Source organism: Podarcis liolepis (assembly GCF_965112155.1).
Source record: "Podarcis liolepis genome assembly, chromosome: 2".
In the NCBI taxonomy this organism is placed as follows: domain Eukaryota; kingdom Metazoa; phylum Chordata; class Lepidosauria; order Squamata; family Lacertidae; genus Podarcis; species Podarcis liolepis.
Window position 1 is genome coordinate 69052505 of NC_139555.1, and position 25318 is coordinate 69077822.

General features: G+C 48.4%; 2 protein-coding genes across 2 annotated transcripts; both read left to right on the plus strand.

Annotated features, from left to right (window-relative positions):
* Window positions 1-8: 8 nt before the first annotated feature.
* DDX41 (DEAD-box helicase 41) lies at window positions 9-12413 on the plus strand. The gene is made up of 17 exons (XM_083488390.1): window positions 9-510; window positions 666-779; window positions 1393-1552; window positions 1642-1716; window positions 1991-2051; window positions 2920-3056; window positions 4095-4167; window positions 5394-5547; window positions 5712-5848; window positions 6488-6650; window positions 7814-7945; window positions 8301-8372; window positions 8613-8709; window positions 9584-9733; window positions 10034-10105; window positions 10463-10573; window positions 11077-12413. Exons 1-17 carry the CDS (start codon window positions 487-489, stop codon window positions 11211-11213), a joined length of 1869 nt encoding a protein of 622 aa, XP_083344516.1. The 5' UTR covers window positions 9-486; the 3' UTR covers window positions 11214-12413.
* DOK3 (docking protein 3) lies at window positions 11974-23826 on the plus strand. Its single transcript, XM_083488441.1, has 5 exons — window positions 11974-12108; window positions 16236-16526; window positions 17714-17807; window positions 20497-20669; window positions 22688-23826. Exons 1-5 carry the CDS (start codon window positions 12052-12054, stop codon window positions 23507-23509), a joined length of 1437 nt encoding a protein of 478 aa, XP_083344567.1. The 5' UTR covers window positions 11974-12051; the 3' UTR covers window positions 23510-23826.
* Window positions 23827-25318: the final 1492 nt, after the last annotated feature.

Genomic DNA, 25318 nt, shown 5'->3' on the forward strand with positions numbered 1-25318 from the left:
AACGAAATGAGGAGGAGCATCAGCATCAGCCCCGCCTTCCTCCTCCTCCTCCTCCCGTTATGTACGGAGCACGTAAGGCTCGTGAGCATCCCTAGCGATGCTCTGCACGCCTCCTCCGAAGGAAGCCTCTCCGTTGCCCCGGACGGAGCTTGTCCGCTGCTGGCGCGGTGGGCTTTGGGAACGCAGAAAAACTGCCCCGCTCATGTCTCCCACCAAACAAAGCAAGGAAGCCCGAGTCAGTTATGTTTCATCAGGGACACCGTCGTCGCACCGCCCTGCGAAGCGCGGGCGTCTAGAGCGCTTTCCCTTGCCTAGTTTGTCCCTCGGCGCCTTCCGTCTTGCGCACGTCCTTCCCAATGCCGTGCGGGGGCGCGGTTGCTTAGCGACGCAGGCCCTTGCGCGCACGTGTCCCTAGCGCCGGTTCCCATTGGCTCTGCGTGTGTTGTCGTGCGGGAAGAGTCGGCGAGAGGGGACTGCGCTGAGAACATGGAGGCCGGAAGCGGCAGGAAGGTAAAGAAAAAAAGACTTGCGGCAGGTGCCTCCCCCCCCCCCCAGACACAGACACCAAAGGCGGGGAATCACCCCCTACGCCATCCCAGACCCCCCCCCCCCGCGGCGGGACGGGAGCTTCTGCTCTTCTGAGTCGGATCTCTTAATTCCCGCAGAGGCAGCGCGAAGCGGAGTCGGAGACTTCGGGCCAGTCCAGCGGAGGAGAGGAGGACGCCGAAGACGACGACTATGTGCCCTACGTGCCCGTCAAGCAGCGCAAGCAGCAGATGGTAAAGAGGGACGGGGTTGGAGGAGGGAGGGAGGGAGAGAGAGAGAGAGAGGAAGGGGGCTTCTGGTCTCTTCCCCCCTCCCCCGCTCATTGCCCGCCCGCTGCGCTCTTCTGCCCACCCAGGTCATTTACTGGAGAAGAAAGTCTCACTTGAGTTTGTTCGGGTAACTTTTAAGGATCGCAGGTTGAGCAGCTCCTCCCTTTGTCCCGTTTTCTATTTTGACTGACCCCGATCTTCGAACTGGTCTCTTAACAGCTGGTTTCCAGAAAGAAAGGAGGGATGCTACGGATCGGAACCATCTTTGCTATGCAAAGGCTGGAATCTTACTGTTAATACTTTTACTTATTTATTTGGCCAGTAGTCTCAAAATCCACATTCACAAGTCAGGGATCTCAAAATTAGCATGGAAATGGGTTATGAGTGGGAGGTGTCTACGTACATGGAGATGGTGGGGTGGTCCACTTTTTAATTTATTTCTTTACTGAGGATTGTAAGTCTTGAGGAGAGTTCTGAAGAGGATGTAAGAGAATTATATCTGAGGACTTGCAGCTAAGGCCTTGAATCCAATGGGTCATTCTAAGCTCCTAACTCTACCACTTTTCTATATATTCAGCTGCAAAAATTGCTTCAGATGCGCCGCAAGGGGGCGTTGGAGGAGGAACAAAGGGACAGTGGCAGTGAATATCATGGCGATGAAGATGACATTCCTCTGGGTCCACAGTCCAATGTCAGCCTCCTTGACCAGCACCAACACCTCAAAGAGAAAGCGGAAGGTAGAGTCGGCATGTTCTGATGGATCTGTAGTTAGGGAGGGGATGCTAGACTAAAGGGATATAACTGACAACTTTGTTTTTCTTCCCAGCACGTAAAGAGTCGGCTAAAGAGAAGCAACTGAAGGAGGAAGAGAAGATCCTGGAGAGTGTGGCAGAAGGACGAGGTGAGTGCCAGGGAATATTTTCCCACTGATCTTTACAGTTCATTGATACTGGACAGAAGTGATGTGATGTGGAGGAAGATTACCGATAAAGTGTTTCACCTGGGAATCCACAGTTAATACCGTTGCCTCCCATCAGTTGCTGCAGTCATAAATAAAGCCAGTGTGACAGAGAAATCCCCTATAGATCCTTTGCTTTGCTCTCTGTTTTGCTCTGATGATGAGACCACCTGTCCTTGACTTTGGGCTCACTCATTGTTTTCTTTCTCTCATGCAGCTCTAATGTCTGTGAAAGAAATGGCAAAGGGCATTACATATGATGATCCCATTAAAACCAGGTAGGTTTTGCAGGCCATTCGTACAATTTAAATGATGCTGTGAGTAATATTAGACCCTTCTGGAAACATGTGATCTTGCTAGGATCCTCAAGAAAAGGTATCAAGATGTGGAGTCACTTGTTTGCTGAGAAGCGCTACCAAGGGTATTTTTTAATTATTATTTTTATTTGATTTATATACCGCCCTTTATTGAAAGACTTCAGAGCAGTGTACAACGTTAATATCCTGCAGATGTTGGATGACAACTCACACAAATATATATATATTTATGTAAAAGCTTTTGTTTGTGTACTTCCCATTACAAGGGGAATATGAAGTGGCTAAGATTTTCTGAAGGGAAAGGGGCTTAGCATCTGCATTTATATTAGAAAGTTACAAGGTACAAGAATCATTACTTTTAAAAGGCTTTGAGTCTTTCATATTGCTTGAGCAGCTGATCTATATTTTGTTACATTGACGTGGATAAGAATTCAAACAATGTCCAGTCTCGAGTAAAATTGGATGCTTTTGTCAATGTAAAAATCAATAAATAATGCCACTGCTTCTCTGCGTAGCACGTCTTGTACTTTATTTTGTAACTGCCAAGCAGGAAGACGGATTCACTCTGGAGCTGAGCTGTGCTAATGGACTTACTAATTTCCTCCTTTGTGAAAAGCCCATACAGTCTCAGTACTGTTTTCAGAATCACAATCACTTTTTGGAAAGTCCTGTTGAGGGTTCAGCACAGACATAGTTATCTCTGCCTGTATTTTATTTATTACTTTATTTTATTTATATTTATATTTTATTTATTATTCCATTTCAGTATGAATGCCCTGCATCTTGTATTCTTGTTCCCTGCTGAAATTTCAGTGTGTTCTTTCGCCAGCTGGAAGGCTCCTCGGTACATCCTCACTATGTCAGAGGCCCGACATGACCGTGTGCGTAAGAAGTATCATATCCTCGTGGAGGGGGAAGGCATTCCACCACCTATCAAAAGCTTCAAAGAGATGAAGTTCCCACCAGGTAAGTGACTAAGGTGGTGATTGAAAAAACAAGGAAACCATTTCTGAGGAGCATTGTTTCACATGAGGAAGTTACAGGGATTGACTGTCCTTCGAATTTAGTGGTCAGGGCTCTGAGCTGTCCCGCTGATCTCTTTACCCAGCTGAGATATTCTAAGGCAAGGATATGGAGCCTGTTACCCTTTTGATGTTTCCCACCAGCAACACTTATCTTGGTCTGTAGTGAGGGATGCTGGGAGTTTTATACTTCTGCAGTACCACAGGTTCCCCATCCCTACTCTTAAGGGCCGCTTCTCATGCTACCTTTTATTCTTGGATGCACAAAACAAAATCCAAAATATGCTCATGTCATTTCAAAAATTCATGATAAAGGCATGCATATACTTGCATTTTGCCAGAAGGATCTACTAATATGTGCACGTAATTTACATTTGACACTATCTGCGTGAATGTATGTTCTGAGATACATAGGTAATACAGTGGTGCCTCGCAAGACGAAATTAATCCGTTCCGCGAGTCTCTTCGTCTAGCGGTTTTTTCGTCTTGCGAAGCAACCCTATTAGCGGATTAGCGCTATTAGCGGTTTAGCGGCTATTAAAGGCTTAGAGGCTATTAGCGGATTAGCGGATTAGCGGATTAGAAAAAGGGGGGGCGGAAAAAAATCGGAACACTTGCAAGACGTTTTCGTCTTGCAAAGCAAGCCCATAGGGAAAATTGTCTTGCGAAGCAGCTCAAAAACGGAAAACCCTTTCGTCTAGCATTCGTCTTGTGAGGCACCACTGTAAAAGTAAACATCACATGCTTGTTCTACAGGTATGATATGAGATATTTCTGTTCTCTCGTCATCCTGGATAGCTCTTTTGGTTAGAATGTGGTACTGATAATGCCAAGGTTGCAGGTTTTCTCCCTGTATTCCCATACATATTCCTGTTGCATATTCCTGCATTGCAAGGGGTTAGACGAGATGAACCTCAGGGTCCCTTCCAACTCTACAATTCTATGTTTCTTTAGCTTAACATGTGTCCAATTCTTTCTACAGGAATCCTGCGAGGTCTGAAGAAGAAGGGGATCCAGCAACCAACCCCCATCCAGATACAGGGTATTCCCACCATGTGAGTGTTGCTGGAGGTGTTTAAGCAGAAGCTCGATATGCATCCATCAGGGGTTCTCTTGTTGGCTCCTGCTGTGTAGAGATCTTTCATGGTGCAGCGGTTGGATTGGCTGACCTTCAAGGTCCCTACCAACTTTATGATTCTAGATTTGCACGGTATTTTGGGTGCATATTTTCAGTTTTATAGGAATTCACTATATACTGAGCAGGTGTGACTGATACCCATTGGGACTAGCAGGGCGGAAGGAAATGAAGTCCGTGTCACCAGAGCCAATGACAGGCAGAGCCAACACATTTCTGCCCCCAGTCTCCCTTCTCAGATATATAACGTCAACACTGTCAAAGGCACTGCCCAGCCAAGGAATCCACACAGCAGATACTTAACTCTTTATTGTCAAAGATAGCACTTACAGACGCTTCTACAGCTCTGGATATCTACACGCACTAGTCTAATAGCTAGGCAACTATTCCCTGGTCCACGCAGTTGCAGCAGCGGGGGGCCACTCACCCTCTACCAGTTTATGCAACTTTCCCCGACAGAGGCTGCATACACACAGCCTGAGACTGTGCTTGGGTGGAAACTTCCCCTGCTCATCCCTTTTCAATCCCCTCCTGGTTCTGGGAGACAGTGCTCCACTCTCCAGCTCTGAAGCTTTCCCTGTTTCTGATTTTTGCCTTCTGGCTGGTACAAGTCCCCACAAACCACTGCTCCCCTCTCCCAAGTCAGACTCTAGCTCCTCTGCTCTGGTGCACACTTGTCAGCAGCCTGCCAATCCTTGACAGACACTAAGGAGGGAGGGAGCTGAGTGCTGGTGCCCCTCTCTGGGCAGCTTATATGTAAAAAGGTGGGCAAGTGGGGTTGGTGGGGCAATGCCCCATTTGCCCTAACAGACACTCTACTGATACTGAGGAATGTACATCCTGAGTAAAAGCTGGTACCGAGGACCATAGCTGTTCATACAGTTCCAGCCTTTTCTTTCTTACCATGAAGGCTAGAAATATGCTTTCTCTCAAACAAAGGCTGTATATCTTTGCGTGTTGTCATAGTTCATAGCCACTGAGTTCCCTTCTGGATGGATGCACTATTTAAGCACCTAAAAAGCAGCAGTTTGTTATCTGCAGTGATGGACAGTCTCCTCCACACCCATCCCATTTCCTTCCTACTGTAGCCCTAACTCCTTCCAGCCTAAACAGGTCCCATTAACTTGCTCCTTTCTGCCCCCATAGCCTTTCCGGCAGAGACATGATTGGCATTGCGTTCACCGGCTCCGGCAAGACACTTGTGTTCACTCTCCCTGTTATCATGTTCTGCCTGGAGCAGGAGAAGAGGCTGCCGTTTTCCAAGAGAGAAGGGCCATACGGGCTTATCATCTGCCCCTCAGTAAGTCTCCTGTCATCCACTTAACTGGCCTTGTTCACTTGTTTGGATATTGGGGGCAGAGGGGAGCAGAAGTGTGTAATGGTTGTGGTAAAAGAGAAAGAGGTGCAAATAGGAAGCACCTGGGGACTGTTAGCTGCTGGCTAATAGGACTTTTGTTTCTGCAGAGGGAATTGGCTCGCCAAACCCATGGTATCCTTGAGTACTACTGCCGCCTGCTGCATGAGGATGGGATGCCTGCCCTGCGCTGTGCCCTTTGCATTGGAGGCATGTCTGTCAAGGAGCAAATGGAGACCATCAAACAGTAAGGCCAACATTGGGGGCAAATAAAGGAGCACTAGAATTGCAGCTAATGCATGTGTCTGTAAAAAAAAACAAAAACCAGGGCCTCCCCGCTCTTGTCAGCCTTTGCCAGCCTGGTATCCTATAGATGTTTTGGACCACAACTTCCAGCATCCCTGACCATTAGCTGGGGGTGATGGGAGTTGTAGTCCAAAACATCTGGAGGCCAAAAGGTTGAGGAAGGCTGGTTTATTCCAATCCGTTTGGTATTTGCTGCTGCTTGTTTCAGGACTTTGTTGTTCCATCTTTATTTTAGTCACTAACACTAAAAAAAATGCCTTTTAAAAAACAAAATTGCTCTTACAACCAAACTGACTGTGAATGCACAGCAAATACACATATCTGACTTGCTCTGCTTTACTGCCTTCCTGTTTCTCCTGGGAAAGCAGTGAGTCCAACATACAGGCCCTGCTCAGTCTAACCAGTCCTTAAGGCATTTTGAAGTGCTGGGTTTGCAGAGGGAAGGGTTCAAAAGTGTGGAGGCAACGGGACATTGGTCCTTGAAAGGGGAATAGCCATACTCCTACTCCTGAACTCTTTGTTCATGCGGATGCTACCAGAAGAGGGCCTTCTGCAGCTCTGACTCCTTCTCTTCCCACAGCGGTGTGCACATGATGGTGGCAACTCCAGGCCGGCTGATGGATCTCTTGCAGAAGAAGATGGTTAGCTTGGACGTCTGCCGCTACTTGGCACTGGATGAAGCAGACAGGATGATTGACATGGGCTTCGAGGGAGACATCCGCACCATCTTTTCCTACTTCAAGGTACTGGGCGAGACAGACTGTGCTTCTGCCTTTATCTCATTGAATTGGGCAGTTGCGTATTACCCTCCTCGTGGACTCGTGTGCTTTCTGGAGCCAGAGGCATGGTTGGTGTGCTCTCAGGTAGCACTCCACTAGTTTACTTGAACTCTCCTCCTTGCTTTGGGCACTGCTGCTTCTGGCAACAGCAGTGTTCTCCCTGTCAAGATGAAAACATGCAGACTGTTGCTGGGGACAGGACTTAACTGAGCTGGGGGGTTGTTTGGGTTGTGCCTTTGAACTTGTTTTCAGAGCCCGTAATCTACCCTGGAGCTTGGAAAGAATAACAAAGAAGAGCATGCCTTTGCCTCTTCCTTGCTGCAAATTAGCCACAATTTGGCCTTGTACCTGGAATTGAGGGTGGGGTGGAAGACTTTGAGGTTAGATTTGTGATTTCTAGTCAGGTTTGAGGCCTGGCAAGTTTCTCCTTTGTAGAAATTACCTGCTGTGCAGAGAGCAGCATATGCCCAAATAAACACGTAGGAGTTCACAGTAAGTTATCTTATGAATCCCTCTTTTCTCATCCAAATTCAGCATGTTACTTGTTGCAGTGCAATTGGTTGGACTGATTATATTCAGGATTGTGTGTACTCTGCTGCAAAGTGGCACACCCCTTCTATGTCAAGGAAAGCTGGATCCTGTGATCACTATACATAACATAAATGGAGCAGAGTTTGCATATATTATTTTTGCATAATTTATTATACTTCTGCTGATTATGGGAAGGGGCAAGAAGCTATGCAAGACACTAAAGCCCCTCTTTTGACCACTAGAAATTCTCCTGTCCTGTTCTTTCCCTCCTTCCCTCTAGCTTCTGAGACTTTGCCAACCATTGCTTTTGCCTTTCATGTCTGCCTCTGCAGCCCATAAGGGCTAGAAACTTGCCTTTAGAAATGAAAGCTGAGATTCTTAGCTAATTTTTTTGCCCAGTACAAAGCGAGGCCCATATTGAGAATTACATATGTGAACAAGATAGGCCCGCCATCTTACCTTATGCATACAATTTCATTGACCCATTTTTAGTGATCCCAGAGATTGCTTGGAAGTGGAATTCTGGGAGGTGTAGCATAATAAAAAGGGATGTCCCTAGTTGCCCATTTCCCTATCATGACTTTTTCCTGCCTTAGGGCCAGCGACAGACCCTTCTCTTCAGCGCCACCATGCCCAAGAAGATCCAGAACTTTGCCAAGAGTGCCCTTGTGAAGCCCATCACTATCAACGTGGGCCGTGCAGGAGCTGCCAGCTTGGATGTTATTCAGGTGCAGTACGGCTCAAAGAGCCTGTCACATCACTCTTTCTGTCCCACCGTAAAGGGAGTACAAATGATGATTTTACTACAGCTCTTTTAAGAGAAGTGTTTAACATTCTCACCTAATTTGTGTGTATTTCTTGCAATGTTATTCAGCAGGTTAGCCTGAGAGGTGATAACCTGGCCGAAATAACGCACTGAGCTTTACAGCTGCCTATGAATTTTAACCTGTGTGTTTTCTGTGTCCAAACACAACACGACACTAGTTCATCTGAGCCCTGATCAGTTGGTCTGTAGCTTCTGCCTTTTCTCACACTGAAAATACTGGCACCGTGTGACCTTTGCCATTTTTCTCTTGTATCTAGGAAGTAGAGTATGTAAAGGAGGAAGCCAAGATGGTCTATCTGCTTGAGTGTCTACAGAAGACACCACCGCCTGTGAGTACTTATGCTCAGTCCTGAGTCTGAGTCTCAGTGCTAGTGGCATTAAAGGCAGCATCTGATTTTATTCTGAAGCAGGGAATTCTAGAGAAGCAACCAAGTGCCGTTCCAGAATTTTGTGGGGCATCCTGGTTCTGGAACCAAGGGTGGGAGCCTTGCTTAGCGGGAGGGAGTGAAGCATGTTCTTTGAGAGCCCCCCTTATAGCTTGGCACTTTGGCTCTTTTGTGTGCGTGCAGGTTCTTATCTTTGCTGAGAAGAAAGCAGATGTAGATGCAATCCACGAATACTTGCTACTCAAGGGTGTAGAGGCTGTGGCCATACACGGTGGGAAAGGTCAGTAAGCGTCTTGATTCCAATTTGCTCTTTATCCAAGCGTAGCACGCCTAGGCTGCAGATTTGTAGTCATCTGCTAAGACAGTAGAAGGAATTGAGAATATAACAGAACTATTGGCTTGCCATGGTTACCCTTTTTTACGTCTGCCTTCCCCTTTCATTAATATATGGAACTGGTCAGTTAAGTGGAAATGTGCCCAATTTCAAACAGACCAAAAGGCAAGTGTTGTCTTTTGTTGTGGAATTTGCTTCCATTGGGTGTGAAGTGTCAAAAGATCTAGAACAGGCACTCAGAACAAGGCCAGAGATACTTATCAGCCCTTTAAAGGTCCTCTGTACTCACAGAAATCATTAAACTACCCTTGGAGCTAGGAGGCTGATGCTTCTAGACAGTTCAGCGTTGGATGAGTAATATGAGAACAGATACAGAATTGAATGTATTGGTGAAAACCTGTGGGCATTGCTGCTGAGCATCTCTCCCTTCCAGTGGACAATTTAGCCCTACATCCTTGGTACAGAAGCATATTTTAACACTGTTAAATTTGGGACAAACCCCTACTTCCCTTTGATTTTTAAACCCACTAAGGAGAAACCTTCCTGGGGAAACAGCACCCCCATATCAGCCAGCTTCACAAGTTCCCGCCCTGTCCCTTTCTTGCACACTACAGCTGTCACTCCGAGAGTTGAGTGGCTTGTGGAGCTGTTCACTCTGGCACTTCATAGATGTGTCTGTGGGGACAATGGTCCTTTTGTCATGGGACTGTGAATAATTCTCGGTAGAGTATTTGAATGGAAACTCTTGTTGTCTTTGGGTTATGGGTGAATGGAAATCTCACTATTGCTGTCTCTTAACACCCTCCGCTTCATCTTGCAGACCAAGAGGAACGGACAAAGGCCATTGAGGCCTTCCGGGATGGCAAGAAGGATGTCCTTGTCGCCACTGACGTTGCGTCCAAAGGCTTGGACTTCCCAGCCATCCAGCATGTCATCAACTATGACATGCCCGAGGAGATAGAAAACTATGGTACGAGGAGACAGGCTTGGCTTGGGATGGCTTTGGCTACCTGGTTGCATCTGTTCATATCCTAGTCTGTGTGAAGAGCTTCTCCTGAGAAGGAGCTCAGGCATGTGGGGAAACCCTTGTAGGTGAACGAAACATAAACAGGTTAGATGCTGACTGTTCTGTACATAGGCTGTGCGTGAGTCCTTGAATGTGCTTGGATAAATCAAGATTGATGCCCCATAGAGAACAGAAATCAAAAAGGGCTAAAAGCTTCTCCCTTAGCTGACTCACACGTTAATATAGATGTGTGTATTTTTCCAGTTCATCGAATTGGACGTACAGGTCGCTCGGGGAATACTGGCATTGCCACCACCTTCATCAACAAAGCCTGCGGTGAGGAATTGAGAGGGGCTGCTATGGCTGGTAGGGGTGGGAGGTAGACAGCATGGGGGTGTAAAGGGGCGAGAGCTGAGGAGCCGGGCCGGCAGGCCAGAGTCCTAGTAACATAAGGACTTACTGAAGAGCCAGCCAGAGCCATGCTTCCTTGTGAGTCACTGCTGAAAACAGAATCCTCCAGGGAGCCACGGCATCACGGGTGGGTGGTTTGGGTCTATTGCGAGTGCCTGCCTTATGGAGACAGCTAGTCACTTCTGCGTGGGCAATCTCCTTTGGCTTCCTGGAATTGAAATCTCTTGCGCTTTCCTGGGGAAGCCGGCCTGTGTCCATTCTAACTTGCTTCTCTGTCCCCAGATGAGTCTGTGCTCATGGACCTGAAGGCGTTGCTTCTGGAGGCCAAGCAGAAGGTGCCACCTGTGCTGCAGGTGTTGCATTGCGGCGACGAATCCATGCTGGATATTGGAGGTAAGCAAATGGGACAAGAGGCAACCATCCTGTCTGAGGCTGTAGAGTAGGCGGGGTTGACTTCACCGGAGAGACAGCTCAGCTATAGCCAGATTGGGGCAATGGTCTCCTGAATATAAATCAGGTCACGGTTCTTCAAAAGAAGTCCTTATCTGATCATTAGCCTCAAAAAGAAGAAGATCAAAGTACCGGACAATAGAACCAGGCCATGGACCGGCCTATCCGTTGTTTGTAACGAAAAGGGAAAGGTTCGAAATTGAGTTCCAGGCAACCTGTGATTCTGCAGGTGGTGCTGCACTCCTGGTCCCATTCCCTCTGACCATTGGCCATGCTGGCTGGGGCTTATGGGTGTTGGAGTCCAACAGCACCTGAAGAACCAAGGTTTCCCGGCCTTGGCTGCAACTGAACCTGAGAGTGTTGCTTAGGTCTTTCTGTCTTTCCCCCTTTTGTGCCCCCACAGAGGGCCTGAGCTCTGGCTGACGCTGTCCTTTTTTCTCTTCCAGGAGAGAGGGGCTGTGCTTTCTGTGGGGGCTTGGGCCACCGCATCACGGACTGCCCCAAGCTGGAAGCCATGCAGACCAAACAAGTCAGCAACATTGGGCGCAAAGACTACCTGGCACACAGCTCCATGGACTTCTAGAGATGCTGCCATTGGGCCCAGCAAAGAAATGGACTTTGCTGCTGCTGCTGCTGCTGCTGCTGCTTTGGAAGGGCAGCTCTGCTCAAATCCCGCTCTAGCATACTGTTGCCAGCTGGAGTGGGAAAAGGGCATCACAGTGGACTTTGTGCATTTGGGAAGCCTAGTGCTTCTTTGTCACTGTGGCAGTTGCTGATCCTGCCGTGGGATGGAATGGGAGATGCCTATAATAGGATGACTCGTGCTTGTTTGGTGCAGGAGTTTGGTTTTGGCACTGCAGGATGGGAATAGATAGGAGGTGTGTCCTCTCTGTTTTAAGCAGGCTCGACACTTTTTTTCTTGAAAGTAGTAGGGCAGTGATGCAATAGGCCATTGCGTCAGTAACTATGGTTAGGCTGTGTTGGGCAAGCGCTGTTGTGCTTGGCAAGTCCTGTGCTGCTCCATTCCCCAGCTCCGGTGGTGGTTTCCGAGACACTCTGCGCCCCCTCTCAGAGAGGGACGTTCAGCCTTCTCTGTGTGACCCCACCTGTCTCTCCCCAGCCATGTCATGTGCCTCTGGCTGGCCCACTCTGCAGTTACCCTGCAGCTGCCGGAAGAGAAAGCTGTTAGCCCACCAACGCTCATCAAGTCAGAAGTCCCCTGGGAGAGCCTGTGTCTCCTGGGACGGCTCTGCCTGTTGCAGCTCCCTATGTGCATGCAGGCCCCAAAGAGGAAGTTAGCAGGCAGAGGAAGTTGCCAGCGCTATCGTACATACTGACTCATCCCTGTGGCAGCCACAACGGCTTGCGGAGCCTGCAGACTGCCTCGCTCCTCACTGGGCTGCCCCATCGGAGCCTGCCCCATGGAGTGTCCTGTGAAAGATGGGATCATATACATCCAGCACCCCAAATTTGGGAAGGTAAATGGGTGTGTGTGTCTGATTTGGTGGGTGGAGTGTCTGGCCCCAGGGAGCCTTTGCTGTATGGGTGGGTGGGTTCAGTGGGAATTTTGGGTCCCGTCAAATGCAGGGGAGCATATTTCCTAGCTTTTCCTTCTTTAAGGCCTGAGATTACACCCTCTGTAGTGCAAGAGCGTGCCTGCAGGAGCTGCCATTGCTCGGCGTCTTTCCTACCTTCTACTTCGTCATGTTACTATATTGTGAATGTACAGCCAAACTGAATGTAAATAAACTCAATAATTAACAAATTAAAATGCTATGTGAAATAAGGGGTGTACCTGAAGCAAGGTGTGTGGGAGAGAGAGGCAGGGAGAGAGACACAGAGAGAGCACATAAAATAAGTAGGATTGGCCTGAAACCACCACTGAGCGTGAGTGTGCAGGGGTGGTCCTATGGGGTTCTTCCTTTTAAAAGTGGGGCCCCCAGTGCCTGGTTTTTCTCTTGCTGCAGGAGGTTTCTAGAGAACTGGGCGCTTGTACTTTGGCCCATTTATAGTTTGTTGTCAAGGGACTTGCTTGACCAAGGCAGCCATGTTGCTGTGTCCTATCTCTTGGGGTTGGAGATTGACCTCTCTCTCTCTCTCTCTCTCTCTCTCTCTCTCTCTCCTTTCTTTCTTTCTTTCTTTCTTTTTTTCTTTCTTTCTGATCAAGTATCTATCAGTTGCAGGTGTTAGTGAACTCAGCTGAAGCCTCAGGCTCCCCTAGGGTGGAACTGGCTGTGGTGCCAGAGCCCCCTCGGTGGCTGCCCATGTGCAGCGGATATGGCAAGGTGGCTGTAAAGAAATGGCTCAGTGGTTCTCTCATTTTCGGTCACCTGCCTTTTTAACGTCCAGGGCTAGCAAATGACACCACCCACACCGAAAGGCAGTCACAATTATATATTTTTGCATTCCTTGGAGGTGTTTTAAAAGTATTCCTTAACATTTTCTCTGTAAGTAGGTCAATATTCCCCCACCCCACCCCACCCCCCAAAAATAACTCCTGAGGCCACACAACAAGCCAAGGTTTGAAATGAGGCCTTTTTGACACTCGGCTTATGCTCTTAATCACTGTTCTACATCCATCACACATTGTTAAGAAACCTAGATCGCAAAAGTGGCTATATTGCTTTCTGGCAAATGGCTACTGGCAAAGCGAGACTGAAAATGTCTGCAGCTGATATATGCTAAGGTCTAAAGGGTTCAGGCAGCATTGCTGACCTGCTATCTTGTTCTTATTACTCAGCAAACTTGCTTTACGGAAGTAGCCATAGTTACTCCCCATGGGCACTGGGAAGGTATCCTCCTTCCCCCTGTCTAAAATGAACACTCTAGGGTAGAGGGAAGAGAGAAACAGCCCTGTGGGTGTCTTCCATATTTGGTGCGGACATCCTTCTTAGTCCTCCTTGTCACAAGAGTAGATTGGGAGATAGAGCTTCGCCCGCTGATAATACCAGGCCTGCCTTGTATTCTAGTGTACGGGTGAAAACTCCCTTCTTCTCCTGGCTATTAAGACTCTGTACTAACCAACCACTTTAAACAACAAACAAGCCCAACCTACCACCATCCAAACCCTGCAATGTCATCACCAGAGGCACATAAACTTTGGCTGAGCTTGGGAGCCAAGCCAACCATTGTTTCTAGCCACTGCTAGATTGACTTTCTTACTACTTGCTGCACAGAGACAAAGTGTACCTGCTACCCAGTAAGGGGGTTTAACAGAGGAGGAGTGCTGTGCATGTGTGCACCCATGCTTGGCTGCTTCCAGTAACACCTCCAATCGGGTGCTAGGACACACATCTTTAAAAACAGATGTTTTGGCATATCTCCACGGCTTAGATTTATTTATTTATTGTTAGACCAAAGTGGAGTTTTTTTCTCATGGGCCAGCCAGGTTGACATATCTGTTCTCCAGCAGCAACTTGGTGGCTACATAGGTAGACCTCAAGCTGGCATGCCATTTGTGCACTGGGAAGATTTGTGCTTCCACTTGTCCTGCTATAGAATCCCAATCGTGAAAGAAATTGGACTGTTTTGAAAAGGAAGAGAAAGGGGCGTGAGGAAAGCGGAGTCTGGTGTTAGGTGAGCTGGAAGAGAAAAGGGCCACTATACCAACTGTGACTGATTCGACAGCTACGGCTATTCCTGGACTGGGAAAGCCTTGCCACAGTGGTTCATGCATTACTTACTTCTAGACTGGATTGTGCTCCATGTGGGGCTTCCCTCGCGTTTGATCCAGAAGCTGCAGCACCATATAACACCTGTGCTCAGAGATCTGCTGTGGTTGCTGATTTGATGCTGGGCCAGGTTCAAAGTGTTACTGTTTACCTACAAGATCCCCTTACCCCACACGTGCCCACGTGACCGCTTTAAGTGGCAGAATTGGCAGGTGCCACATAATGCCTGTTCCACATTTGTAAGAATTTGAGCATTTCAGGTGGGAGCACCTACACTTTAGATTGCCCTGCCGCCTTCACTGCTCTTTTCAGTGCCTGCTAAAAACATTGCTGAGTAGACAAGCCTGCCCAGATGCTTAGAATGTGGACATCATTTGTTTTAGCGTTTTCACTTCTTCATGTTTTAAAGTAGGATTGTGAATTTTCCCGATTTTACTCTTTTATCTTTTGTAAACTCCTTTGAGGGTGTTGTTGTTTTTACAATCAAAGCAGTGCACAAATTTTAGGAAATAATATAAAAATAAATATTATAGACGACAGCCCTAAAACCACTACTGGCTGTCAGCTTTACACATGTCTTTTGGGCTTCTGAGGCTTCCGCCAGACACTTCACACACATTTCCAGGCTTTCTTTTATTTCCATGAGGTTTAGAAACTTGCTTTTTTTAAAAAAAGTATGATTTCAGCAGCTGGCTGCAGGAGGAGGAGATGCTAAATTCCTGCACAGTAAGCCCACAACCTACACACATTTAACTTGTACACATTCAGCTTTACGCACTTGGCAAAAATAAATAAAAATGGTTGGGGCACCCAGGGACAAAAGACTTTGGCAGTCTCACCTCCCATTGTACCAATGTGTTTTGACTATACACAACTTTGGCTTTCGGCACAATCCCCTGTGTAAATTGAGGGGTTGCGGTATTTACACAGCAATCCCACTAATGCTTGCAGTGCATGCAGATGTGTGGCTCTATGCATTCAATTGCCTAAGAGAGGTAATCGCCAAAGAATTCTTCGTAACCTCTGATTCCATATACTGTACTTCCACCTGCTCTTGGCAAGGACCCTACGGAACAATAAATCCCCAGAGAGGATCACATTTCTGCTTGGGTAACACACCTTCCTGTGAGAATGCTTCTGTTAAAGAGGCCTTTTCCTCTGTGTGTGCATTTCCTAGTGGAGACTCTTGTTAATCATAGAATCATAGAATCATAGAATCATAGAATCATAGAATCATAGAATCATAGAGTTGGAAGAGACCACAAGGGCCATCGAGTCCAACCCCCTGCCAAGCAGGAAACACCATCAGAGCACTCCTGACATATGGTTGTCAAGCCTCTGCTTAAAGACCTCCAAAGTAGGAGACTCCACCACACTCCTTGGCAGCAAATTCCACTGTCGAACAGCTCTTACTGTCAGGAAGTTCTTCCTAATGTTTAGGTGGAATCTTCTTTCTTGTAGTTTGGATCCATTGCTCCGTGTCCGCTTCTCTGGAGCAGCAGAAAACAACCTTTCTCCCTCCTCTATGTGACATCCTTTTATATATTTGAACACGGCTATCATATCACCCCTTAACCTCCTCTTCTCCAGGCTAAACATGCCCAGCTCCCTTAGCCGTTCCTCATAAGGCATCGTTTCCAGGCCTTTGACCATTTTGGTTGCCCTCCTCTGGACACGTTCCAGTTTGTCAGTGTCCTTCTTGAATTGTGGTGCCCAGAACTGGACACAGTACTCCAGGTGAGGTCTGACCAGAGCAGAATACAGTGGCACTATTACTTCCCTTGATCTAGATGCTATACTCCTATTGATGAGGCCCAGAATTGCATTGGCTTTTTTAGCTGCCGCGTCACACTGTCGGCTCATGTCAAGTTTACTGGTGTTAACTGGTGCCTGTCCCTGATTGTGTGCTGTCACCCCTTGCCCCCTGCTCACAGAAGGTCTGGCGGAAAGTGTGGGCCCAGCTCTTCGCCGACAGCCCCTCTGGCATCGCACGACTCGAGTACTTCGAAGGGCGTGAAGGGGCCGCAGCGGAGAAGGCCACCCTGAGGAAGGGCGAGCGGAAGGTGATCCGCCTCTCGGACTGCGTCTCGGTGGAGCGGGCAGGCGAGCACAGCTCCCCCAAGGACACCACGGCCTTCTTCCTGAGCATGATGGAGCGCAACTGCTTGCTGGCAGCGGATCAAGCAGATGAGTGGATCGAATGTATCTGCCAGCTGGCTTTTCAGGTATTGACCTCTTCATATCTTCAATGGGAAGGCCCTGTGTCTCGCTGAACCATTGGGAAATTCCTCCTGGCCACAAGTCAGATGAGCGGAATCTCAGAGGGGAGCTTCCTCTAGAGGTGGCTTGCAGCTGCAAGTTTCTGGCCCTCAGTGAGGGTTGGACTTTATGACCTCCGAAGTCCTTTTTGACCTGTATTCCATTGACTGAAAAGGTCCTAAATTTGACTGCCATGGTGGCAGATGTTCCCTACCCACTTGCTTTAATGATAAGTACTTTTAATTGTGTCTTTTTTTGGTTAGGTTCTGAATACAAGGGTTTATATATTCTTGCAAAAAAAATCCTTAGGTTTATTCTGGGAATGTAGATGGGGATGAAGCTCTGGAAATTCTGGGCATGGCCTCTGGGTCTGAAATCTCCCTTGACATGGTGTATTGCAGCCTATTCTCAACCCATGTTATTCAGAACATTGTCTCAGTGATTTTATTGGGGTATACATTCAAGAATGCATAAGAATTTAACCTTCTAGGACACTCCTATCTATATTTACTTGAATATACAGTGTTCAGTGACGCTCACTCCCACATAGGTATACACAGAATTGCTGCCTTAATGTGCAAATAATTTGCGCAATCTCTGCTTTTCAATAAATTCTTGGTCATTCCTGTTTGTTGCCACTTAAAAAGAAGAAAATAGCAGCCTGGTTTCCAAGGATGTTAGATGAGGAAGATAATAAGTTTGTGATGTTCTTGATGCAGGCAGAATGCTCTGTTAATGATGGTGGGGCTTTAGTAATGGTGAAACTGAGATTGAGCGAGAAAAAGAATGGCTCATGGGGAAATAGTATTTATGCAGAGCTGGCAACTAAGCTCTTTGCAAAGTAAACAGATCCTTGGTGAGACACAAGGAGAAGAAAAAGGGAAAGTATTAGAGTTGAATGGGAGGATCGATGTTTTTAGTTGCTCATAAGAACAGTAAGGTGTGGAACAGCTAAAGGGATGTTTCTGGCCCGTAAGAATGGACCAAGGGTTGATGGGCACATGGTTGAAATTGTCTTTGTGTTCAGGTTGAGGTTCAAAGGGAATAATCCAAATGTTGGAACAAGGCACCCTGCCTTTCTCTGTTTCTGTGATGGTTTTCATCTGAGAAATGTCCTCCTTGCTTCATTTCCCCTTTGCTGTGCTGCACACAGAGGATGCCTGCCCCCTTGTCCGGCTCAGTTGGAAACACACCCAGCCCACAGCCCCTCATGGAGGAGAACACCATCTACTCATCCTGGCAAGAAAGTATGTGCCTAAGGGGCAGGGTGGGGGGTGAAGGACCTGGAACAAAACACCAGTTTCTTGTACTCCCAAGTGGCAGCTGATGGAAGGAGAGCCTTTCTGGGAATTTCAAGCTTGTAAGGAGCTTTGGTGCAGCTGCAGGTGCTATAAAATGGTGGCAGTGGGGAACATGCAACCCTCTTCTTGCTCCCAACTCCCATCAACCCCATTCAGCATGGAGGACCACAGATTTCCCATCTCTGCTGCACAGGCCCCAGTCCGCTACTCAAAGTTGACCTAAAGCCTTTCTCAAACTTGGGTTCCTGGATGTTGTTGGACTACAACTCCCATCATCCCTAGCTACCAGGAAAAGTGGTCAGGGTCGATGGAAGTTGTAGTCCAACAACATCCGGGAACCCATGTTTGAGAAAGGCTAGGACATTTGTGAAAACCCAAACAGCCAACCCCCATGCTGGCAGAAATGGGATAAGGTAAATTGGAGGTGAGGAACCTATTTCAGCCTGAAGGCCAGATTTGAACTTAATCAACTATCCGGAGGCTGTATTCCAATGGTGGGTGGGGGCAAAAGTGGATGGAGCAAAACAACACAAGAAAAATTCCTCTGTTAGCACCTCCCCCTGCCCACCCCCACCTTGTCACCTGACATGCAGGCAAACAGCACCCACACATGCATACATGCATGCATGCATGCGGTCACATATACATGCACTTTCCCACATCAGACATACTGGCACACAGGCATGTGTTTACATGCACACACACAGTGCTCTCTACCTCAGCACTAGGGTGGCTGGAAAGATCCATCTGCCTGCTCTTTAGATAGGATCTCTCAATCTTGACCTTAGCTCCTTAGCGCTAGGATGGGAGAATGAGAGTATAAGGCTGCATTTCTTCCCACCCACCCCCTCCAGCACAGCAGGTGGAAACGCTGCCTTTTGCTCTTATCTCTCATCTAAGTGCGGTGGTGTTCAGCACTAACACGGGAGATAAAGAGATCCCTCTGCCTGCTCTTCAAGCGCTTGTCACCAATCTATTCAGTTCATCTATTTTATTTAACAAACTCTATATACCTCTGACTTACAAAACATAATGATTAGATTCTGATCCTTAGAACGTGATAGATGTGCTGACTGAGCCAGTAGTCATGCTAAGTTGACTAATAGTAAAAGCCAGAAAATGATGAAACCAGCCATAAAATGACGTGAGATGAACGGGAGATGAGAAGGGCTTGTTGGGACAGGCCTGGTGGGGCAGAATAGACCCACAAGCTGAAGGTTCTTCACTGTAGAGCTGAATCATTGACAACGTGCCTCCCTTTACTGATAGCCCCCCCCCCCCAATCTGCCAACTGAGGTATGGCTGCCAAGCCCCACCCGGAAAGTGAATCCATAGCTGAGATGAAAAGATTTGAAACCAGGGGTCCAAAGTTCAACGCTCTAATAACTGGAGTCACCCAGCTCTTTTGAGCTGACAGCTTTACCCCACTGTTCTTCAAGAGTGTCATGTGCAGCGCTCGCTTTGGCAGCACATATACTAAAAAATTGGAACGATACAGAGGAGATTAGCATGGCCCTTCACAAGGATGACACACAAATTCGTGAAGTGTTTAATAATAATAATAATAATAATAATAATAATAATAATAATAATAGAGTGTCATGTGTCCCTTTCAATGATTTCGGCATTAGAAACAAAAGACCCTCTAAAACAGGGACAATCAGAGGCTTCTTGACAAGAAGCGTAAAACAAACAGCTTTGTGTGCTCCTATTATTAGATAGGAGTTTCTCCTTAGCTGTTCCCACACTGTTCTGTGCCCCAGTGACTGTATATTTACTGAGGCAGATGGGCAAGCTAAAAAAGGAGTCTCATTTTGGAAGGATGTAAATTCACAAGCACCAGTGGATATTCTGATGGGGGAATAGATGTCTGAAGGGAACAGAGCAGTTATGAAACAAGGTACCTGTTCCAGCCGTTGTGCACTCCACAAGGCAGTTAGGATAGCATGGGAGGAGGAGGGGAAGGGAAGCAGTCCAAAAGATGTCTTCAACCATAAAAAAAAATATGAGTCAGGCTCTTTAGATAGAAGCACAACAAAAACATGGGGTCCTCTTCAGATTTCTGAGTCCCTTTCCCACCAGAGTTCCACTTGCTCCTCCCCTATCAGTTTGCTCCTCCCCCTTGAGGAGAATACAGTTTTCAAAATAAGCTAACACATGTGCCCAGCTACTTAATCTTATTTTTGCAACCTCCACTCATTTTGTGCAGTTCTGGTTACAGTCGTACCTTGGAAGTCGAACGGAATCCGTTCCGCATGTCCATTCAACTTCCAAAATGTTTGGAAATGAAGCCATGGCTTCTGATTGGCTGCAGGAAGCTCCTGCAGCCAATCGGAAGCCATGGAACCTGTCGGACATTTGGGTTCCAAAGAACGTTTGCAAACCTGAACACTCACTTCCGGGTTTGCGGCGTTCGGGAGCCAAAACGTTTGACTCTCAAGGGGGTTTAACTTCCAAGGTACGAATGTACTCTGGTGGTGTGCAGTTTTGATAAGTTTTTGTTTGCTTATTTTTTTTAAAAAAAGTGCGCTCACAGAGTGTAGACAGAGCCATGGCAGGGTTGGGAGGAATTAAAACTAAGAATACGCATGGCTTTAGAGGGATTTGTTTACTTTTTGCAATGCCTTCTCAACAGCCTGCGAGTTCCCTGTGTCAGTTTTCCCGACAGAGGCATCTGCAAGATGTCACTTGAAAGGGAACTACCTGATGACGACTTTACCTGAGCACCTGGTGCTGAAGGACATACACTCAGGGCAAGCCCTCTATACCTGGCCTTATGCCTTCCTCCGAAGATTTGGCCAGGAAAAGGTATGTTGTGTCTGTTTCCTCCTCCAGTGGCCCAGAAAACACCTGTCCTCTACTGACTACCCTCAGGAATAGCATCAAAGGCAGGGAACATCCTGTCTTGTCCTGCAGCTTGAAGACAGGGAGTACCCTCACTCCCAGTGGGCTGTGTTAGCAGGCCCTGGTCACACCTTCAGCCCACAGAATGATTTCAAAATAAGCGAACCTGGGACGTGGGTGGTGCTGTGGGTTAAACCACAGAGCCTAAGACTTGCTGATCAGAAGGTTGGCGGTTTGAATCCCCGCGATGGGGTGAGCTCCCGTTGCTCGGTCCCTGCTCCTGCCAACCTAGCAGTTCGAAAGCACGGCAAAGTCCGGCGGGAAGGTAAACGGCGTTTCCGTGCACTGCTCTGGTTCGCCAGAAGCGCCTTAGTCATGCTGGCCACATGACGCGGAAGCTGTAGGCTGGCTCCCTCGGCCAGTAAAGCGAGATGAGCACCGCAACCCCAGAGTCGGCCACGACTGGACCTAATGGTCAGGGGTCCCTTTACCTTTACAGGGATAGCAGATAAGTCTACCTCACACTTCAGGTGATGCTTCTTTTAGTGTGTTGCTGCTGTTCTGGGAATAGTAGTATCTTTAGTAAATTCACACCCACCCTTTTCTGGCTTGGTGCATTGGGCTAGGAGTTGAAATGCTCACCCTCCCATTATTTCACCATTCACTTGAACACAAAAAAATTGTCCACCCACTCTTCTGATATGACAATCCTGGAGGCTGGTATATTTCCTCCCGCTGCCCCACCCACCTTCTTAGTTTGCTGCCTGCTCCTGGGACTTTTTAAACCCATCCAGATTAGACTCAGTTAGAGCTATTTCATATGCAGGGACCATAGATCAGCTGCTGAAAGCGTGCTGCACGTCCTTTGCATGCCGAAGGACCCAGATTCAATCCCTGGCATCTCCAGTTAAAAGAAACAGGTAGAAGGCGATGGGGAAGAGTCTCTGCCTGAGAGCTGTGGGAAGTTAAACTGGGCAATCCTGGGCTAGATGGAGAAAATATAGTCCAAACAGATGGCCCTCTTGCTGCTGGACGCCAAAGACAAGATGACGGCCTTCCATTCCATGCACAGAAGCTACCTGGGCTGACAGCTGAGTCTTAGCATTGGCAATGGCACAGCACCCTTCAACACTCCTGGGGGCAGCAGGCTATCCTGGCAGGAGGGGGTCGAGTGCAGGGCAGCCTAGTTTAAGGGACTTGGAGGAATGATGGTGGATTGCTGCCCTGCCCCCAGTGGTGAATGGTGCCCCTTTGCGACTGGTCGGGAGGAAGGCAGAGAGACCAATAGCAGGTAGCGCCAGAGCCAATGACAGGCAGAGCCACCTGTGACGAGTTGTAAGGAGACAGGTTGGGGTTGGCTAAGGGCAGGCTGAGTTTGGTGGGACAGGGCTCCCTTTGCCCTGAATGGACCAGCCTGTGTCGCCTGCCCTCCCCCAGCACCTGCCCCCCTGCTTGGCCCTAATGGTAGGGCTGCCCTTGAGTCTGGCCCAATATAAGGCCTCGTCCAGGGTAAATCGCTGCCATGTCCAGCTAAAAGGATTTTGGGTGGGATGGCAAGAGGAAATGTCTGGCTGAGATGCTGCAGAGCCACTGCCCATCATAATCCTGGGCTAAAAGGTCCCATTGAATTAAATCAGCAACTTCTATCTAGTCTGTTTTTCTTGGCTCTGTCTCCAATGAGGCTCAGCATCAGCAGACAACTATGGGCTGAGACACATGAAAAGCACATCCAATGTTTAAAGCGCATGGCTTTCCCAAAAAAGGAACCCTGGGAAACGGTAGTTTGTTGAGGCTGCTGGGCACTGTAGAACTACAGTTCCCAGGGTTCTTTGGAGTTCCTTGAATCTTTGTTGGGTGTTCTTTAAATGTTTGGTGCTGCTCTGATTTGCTTTGCCTTAGATGCTGCAGGGGAAAGTTGAGCAGAGATATCAATGATGGCCAAGTATGAGAATCACCTTTGTGTTCCCCCACTCTCTCCCCAGACGGTGTTCTCCTTTGAGGCCGGGCGCCGCTGTGACTCCGGAGAGGGCCTCTTTATCTTTAACACCGTACGGGCTGCGGAGATCTGCCGAGCTGTCTCGGCCTCCATAGACCGCCAGAAAGCCACTCTTCTGGAGAGAGACAAGAAAGCTGGCATCTCCCCAGCCCAGGACTGTGTGCAGAAAGCAGGGGGCTGGTCCTGGCCCACCAGCCCAGAGAGCCCAGAGGGAGCGCAGCCGCTGTATGAAAGAACGCCAAAGGGAAGTGTGGACATGGGGTACTCGGCAGCGCCTCCTGGCAGCAGCCGCTCCATTTCTCCAGAGTTCAAGGCTTCTGACTCGCCCATCATCTACGCTTCCATTGGCAAGAGCTTCCCTCTCCCATTCCAGGCCTCGGGCAAGGCAGAGGCAGAACCCAAAGCGGGGAGAGAGCAGGGCTCGGACCACCTCTATGAGAACCTGCGCAGCCTGGAGCAGCAGGCCCTCTGCGCGGAGCCTCTGAGCCTCGGCTACAGAGACTCCCCTGAGGGCAGCGGCAGCAACGGGGGGTCGCCCATCTACGACAACAGCCCCGTCGTGGCAAGGCGCTCCAACAGTAACCCTGGCTTCAATCCCAGCGCTGTGGGGGCTGACCCTGCCCCAGACAGCCAGTGCCCTCCTCCCTTGCTGGATTGCCAGGGGCCCGAAAGCGGAGGTGAGGGCCGGGCCAGGGCCAAGGCCAGAGGGGCTGGGGCCTTCAAGCACAAGCTGGTCACTATGTTGAGCCGGGATGGAGGAGCCAGTAAAGCAGCCGGCAAGAACGCAGGCTCAGTGGACAAAGCATGATGGATCCCTCCAGCTGCCTGGGGTTTGGGGAGCCCCTTCTGCCAATTTAATCTCCTATTCCTCCTCTGCCTCCTCCTTATCAAGACTTTGGCAGGCGGGATCTATGTGACCTCAAGATGCAGCTTCTCAAATCGTTAGATAGTGGCACGTTGGAGGCAAGGCTGGTTAGATGCCCTCAACTCCATTGTGTCAGCCTTGGTTCCTCAGGTGAGGCATGTCAAGCTTGGGAACAAGGGGATCTGAGGGACCAGGTGGGTGAGGTGTACATTTTGGGTTTTCTTTTTTCCTTTGTGTCTCAATAAATAAATAAAACAACGTTTCTTGGGTTATCAAGTCCCTCTGTTGATGCGGATTCTGCTTGGTTCTTTGTCTCTTTGCTCTTTTGCTTTTGAGACCACCTGTCACTGCTGCACTTCCTAGGGAGGGATCTTCACATGGAAACCCCCTGGGAACTTTGCTGGTGTTATGAGGGCCAGCCTCACTCGGTGGTGAAGGGCATTCTTGCTTGGCAAGTGCTAAATCCCTGGGATCTCTGGATGCAGGGCTGGGGAAAACATCCATGTGACATCTTGGAGAACCCATGCCAGTCAGCACAGTATCACATAGCCCTCAACTGTCCTGAAAAAACTGGGACATCCCACTGCCTAAGAGTATGGCAGCCATTTGGGGCGTCACAATCTCACCCTAAAAAAAGTGCTTTTTCGGGGCCGTGATCTTGCATGAGTCACATGACTCATGCAGTAGTGCAGCCCCGGAAGATGGTGCCCTAGATTTTCATCATGACTCGTTGGAGGGTATGGTATCAGGCTCTCTAGATAGCCAATGGCCTGACCTAAGGCACCTTCCTCTGTTCTTATCCATTTAGTATCCTAGCACCGTCCTTTTATTGAAGTGATGGGGAAACTTTAGCCCTCTTGGACTCAAGCATAGCCAATGGCAAGTTGTTGTAGTCTAACAACATTTCAAAGGCCATAGGTTCCTCTTTTCACCCTTTTTTGCATGCTATAGTATAGCTTCAAGTAATTGCTCTATTCTTGCACTAGAGGGCAATACGTCTCTGCATGTAACTGAGCTCCAGCTTGCTCCATGTCAGCCCCATGGAGACAGTGGTGTAGCGTGGGGGGTGCAGGGGGGGCCGGCCGCACCGAGCGCAACATCTGGGGGTTAGGGTTAGTGGGCGCAAATCCACGGGTTAGGGGGCGCAAATCCATGGGTTAGGGGGCGCAAATTACTTGCCTTGCCCCGGGTGCTGACAACCCACGCTACGTCACTGCATGGAGACAAAGGTGGACCCTACGTGGCTTTCATGTTCTGCTGACCAGTCAGTTGTGAATGGAACGTGTGCTATTGTGAGGTGAGTTTTCTTTTAAATTATGTCGTGGAGTGGCCATTTCCTATTGTAAAGAGTAAATTCCTGAGTTGGAATGATGGGGTGACCCTCAACAGACCTCTAGATTCCAACCTCCCTTTCCCTTCTAATCTCTTCTTCATTTATTTCTCTGGCGTTTCTGGGCATTAAGTTGCCCGGAGTATGAATTCAGCAGTACTTAAGAGGCAGGGCCCAACCCAAGAGGTTTTGCTGTCTGGAACAAGAATCCCCACCCTGGCCCACCAGTCCAAATTGCATGTAACAGTACAGAAGACAACTGTTCTGGCATTTTCTTTCACTATGTGTATGCCACACATTTAAAGCACATTGCCTCACCCCACCCTAAAAGGGATATTGGGAACTGTAGTTTGTTAAAGGTGCTGGGAATTGCAGCTCTACGAGGAGTAAACTGCAGTTCCCAGGATTCTCTTGTGTGTGAG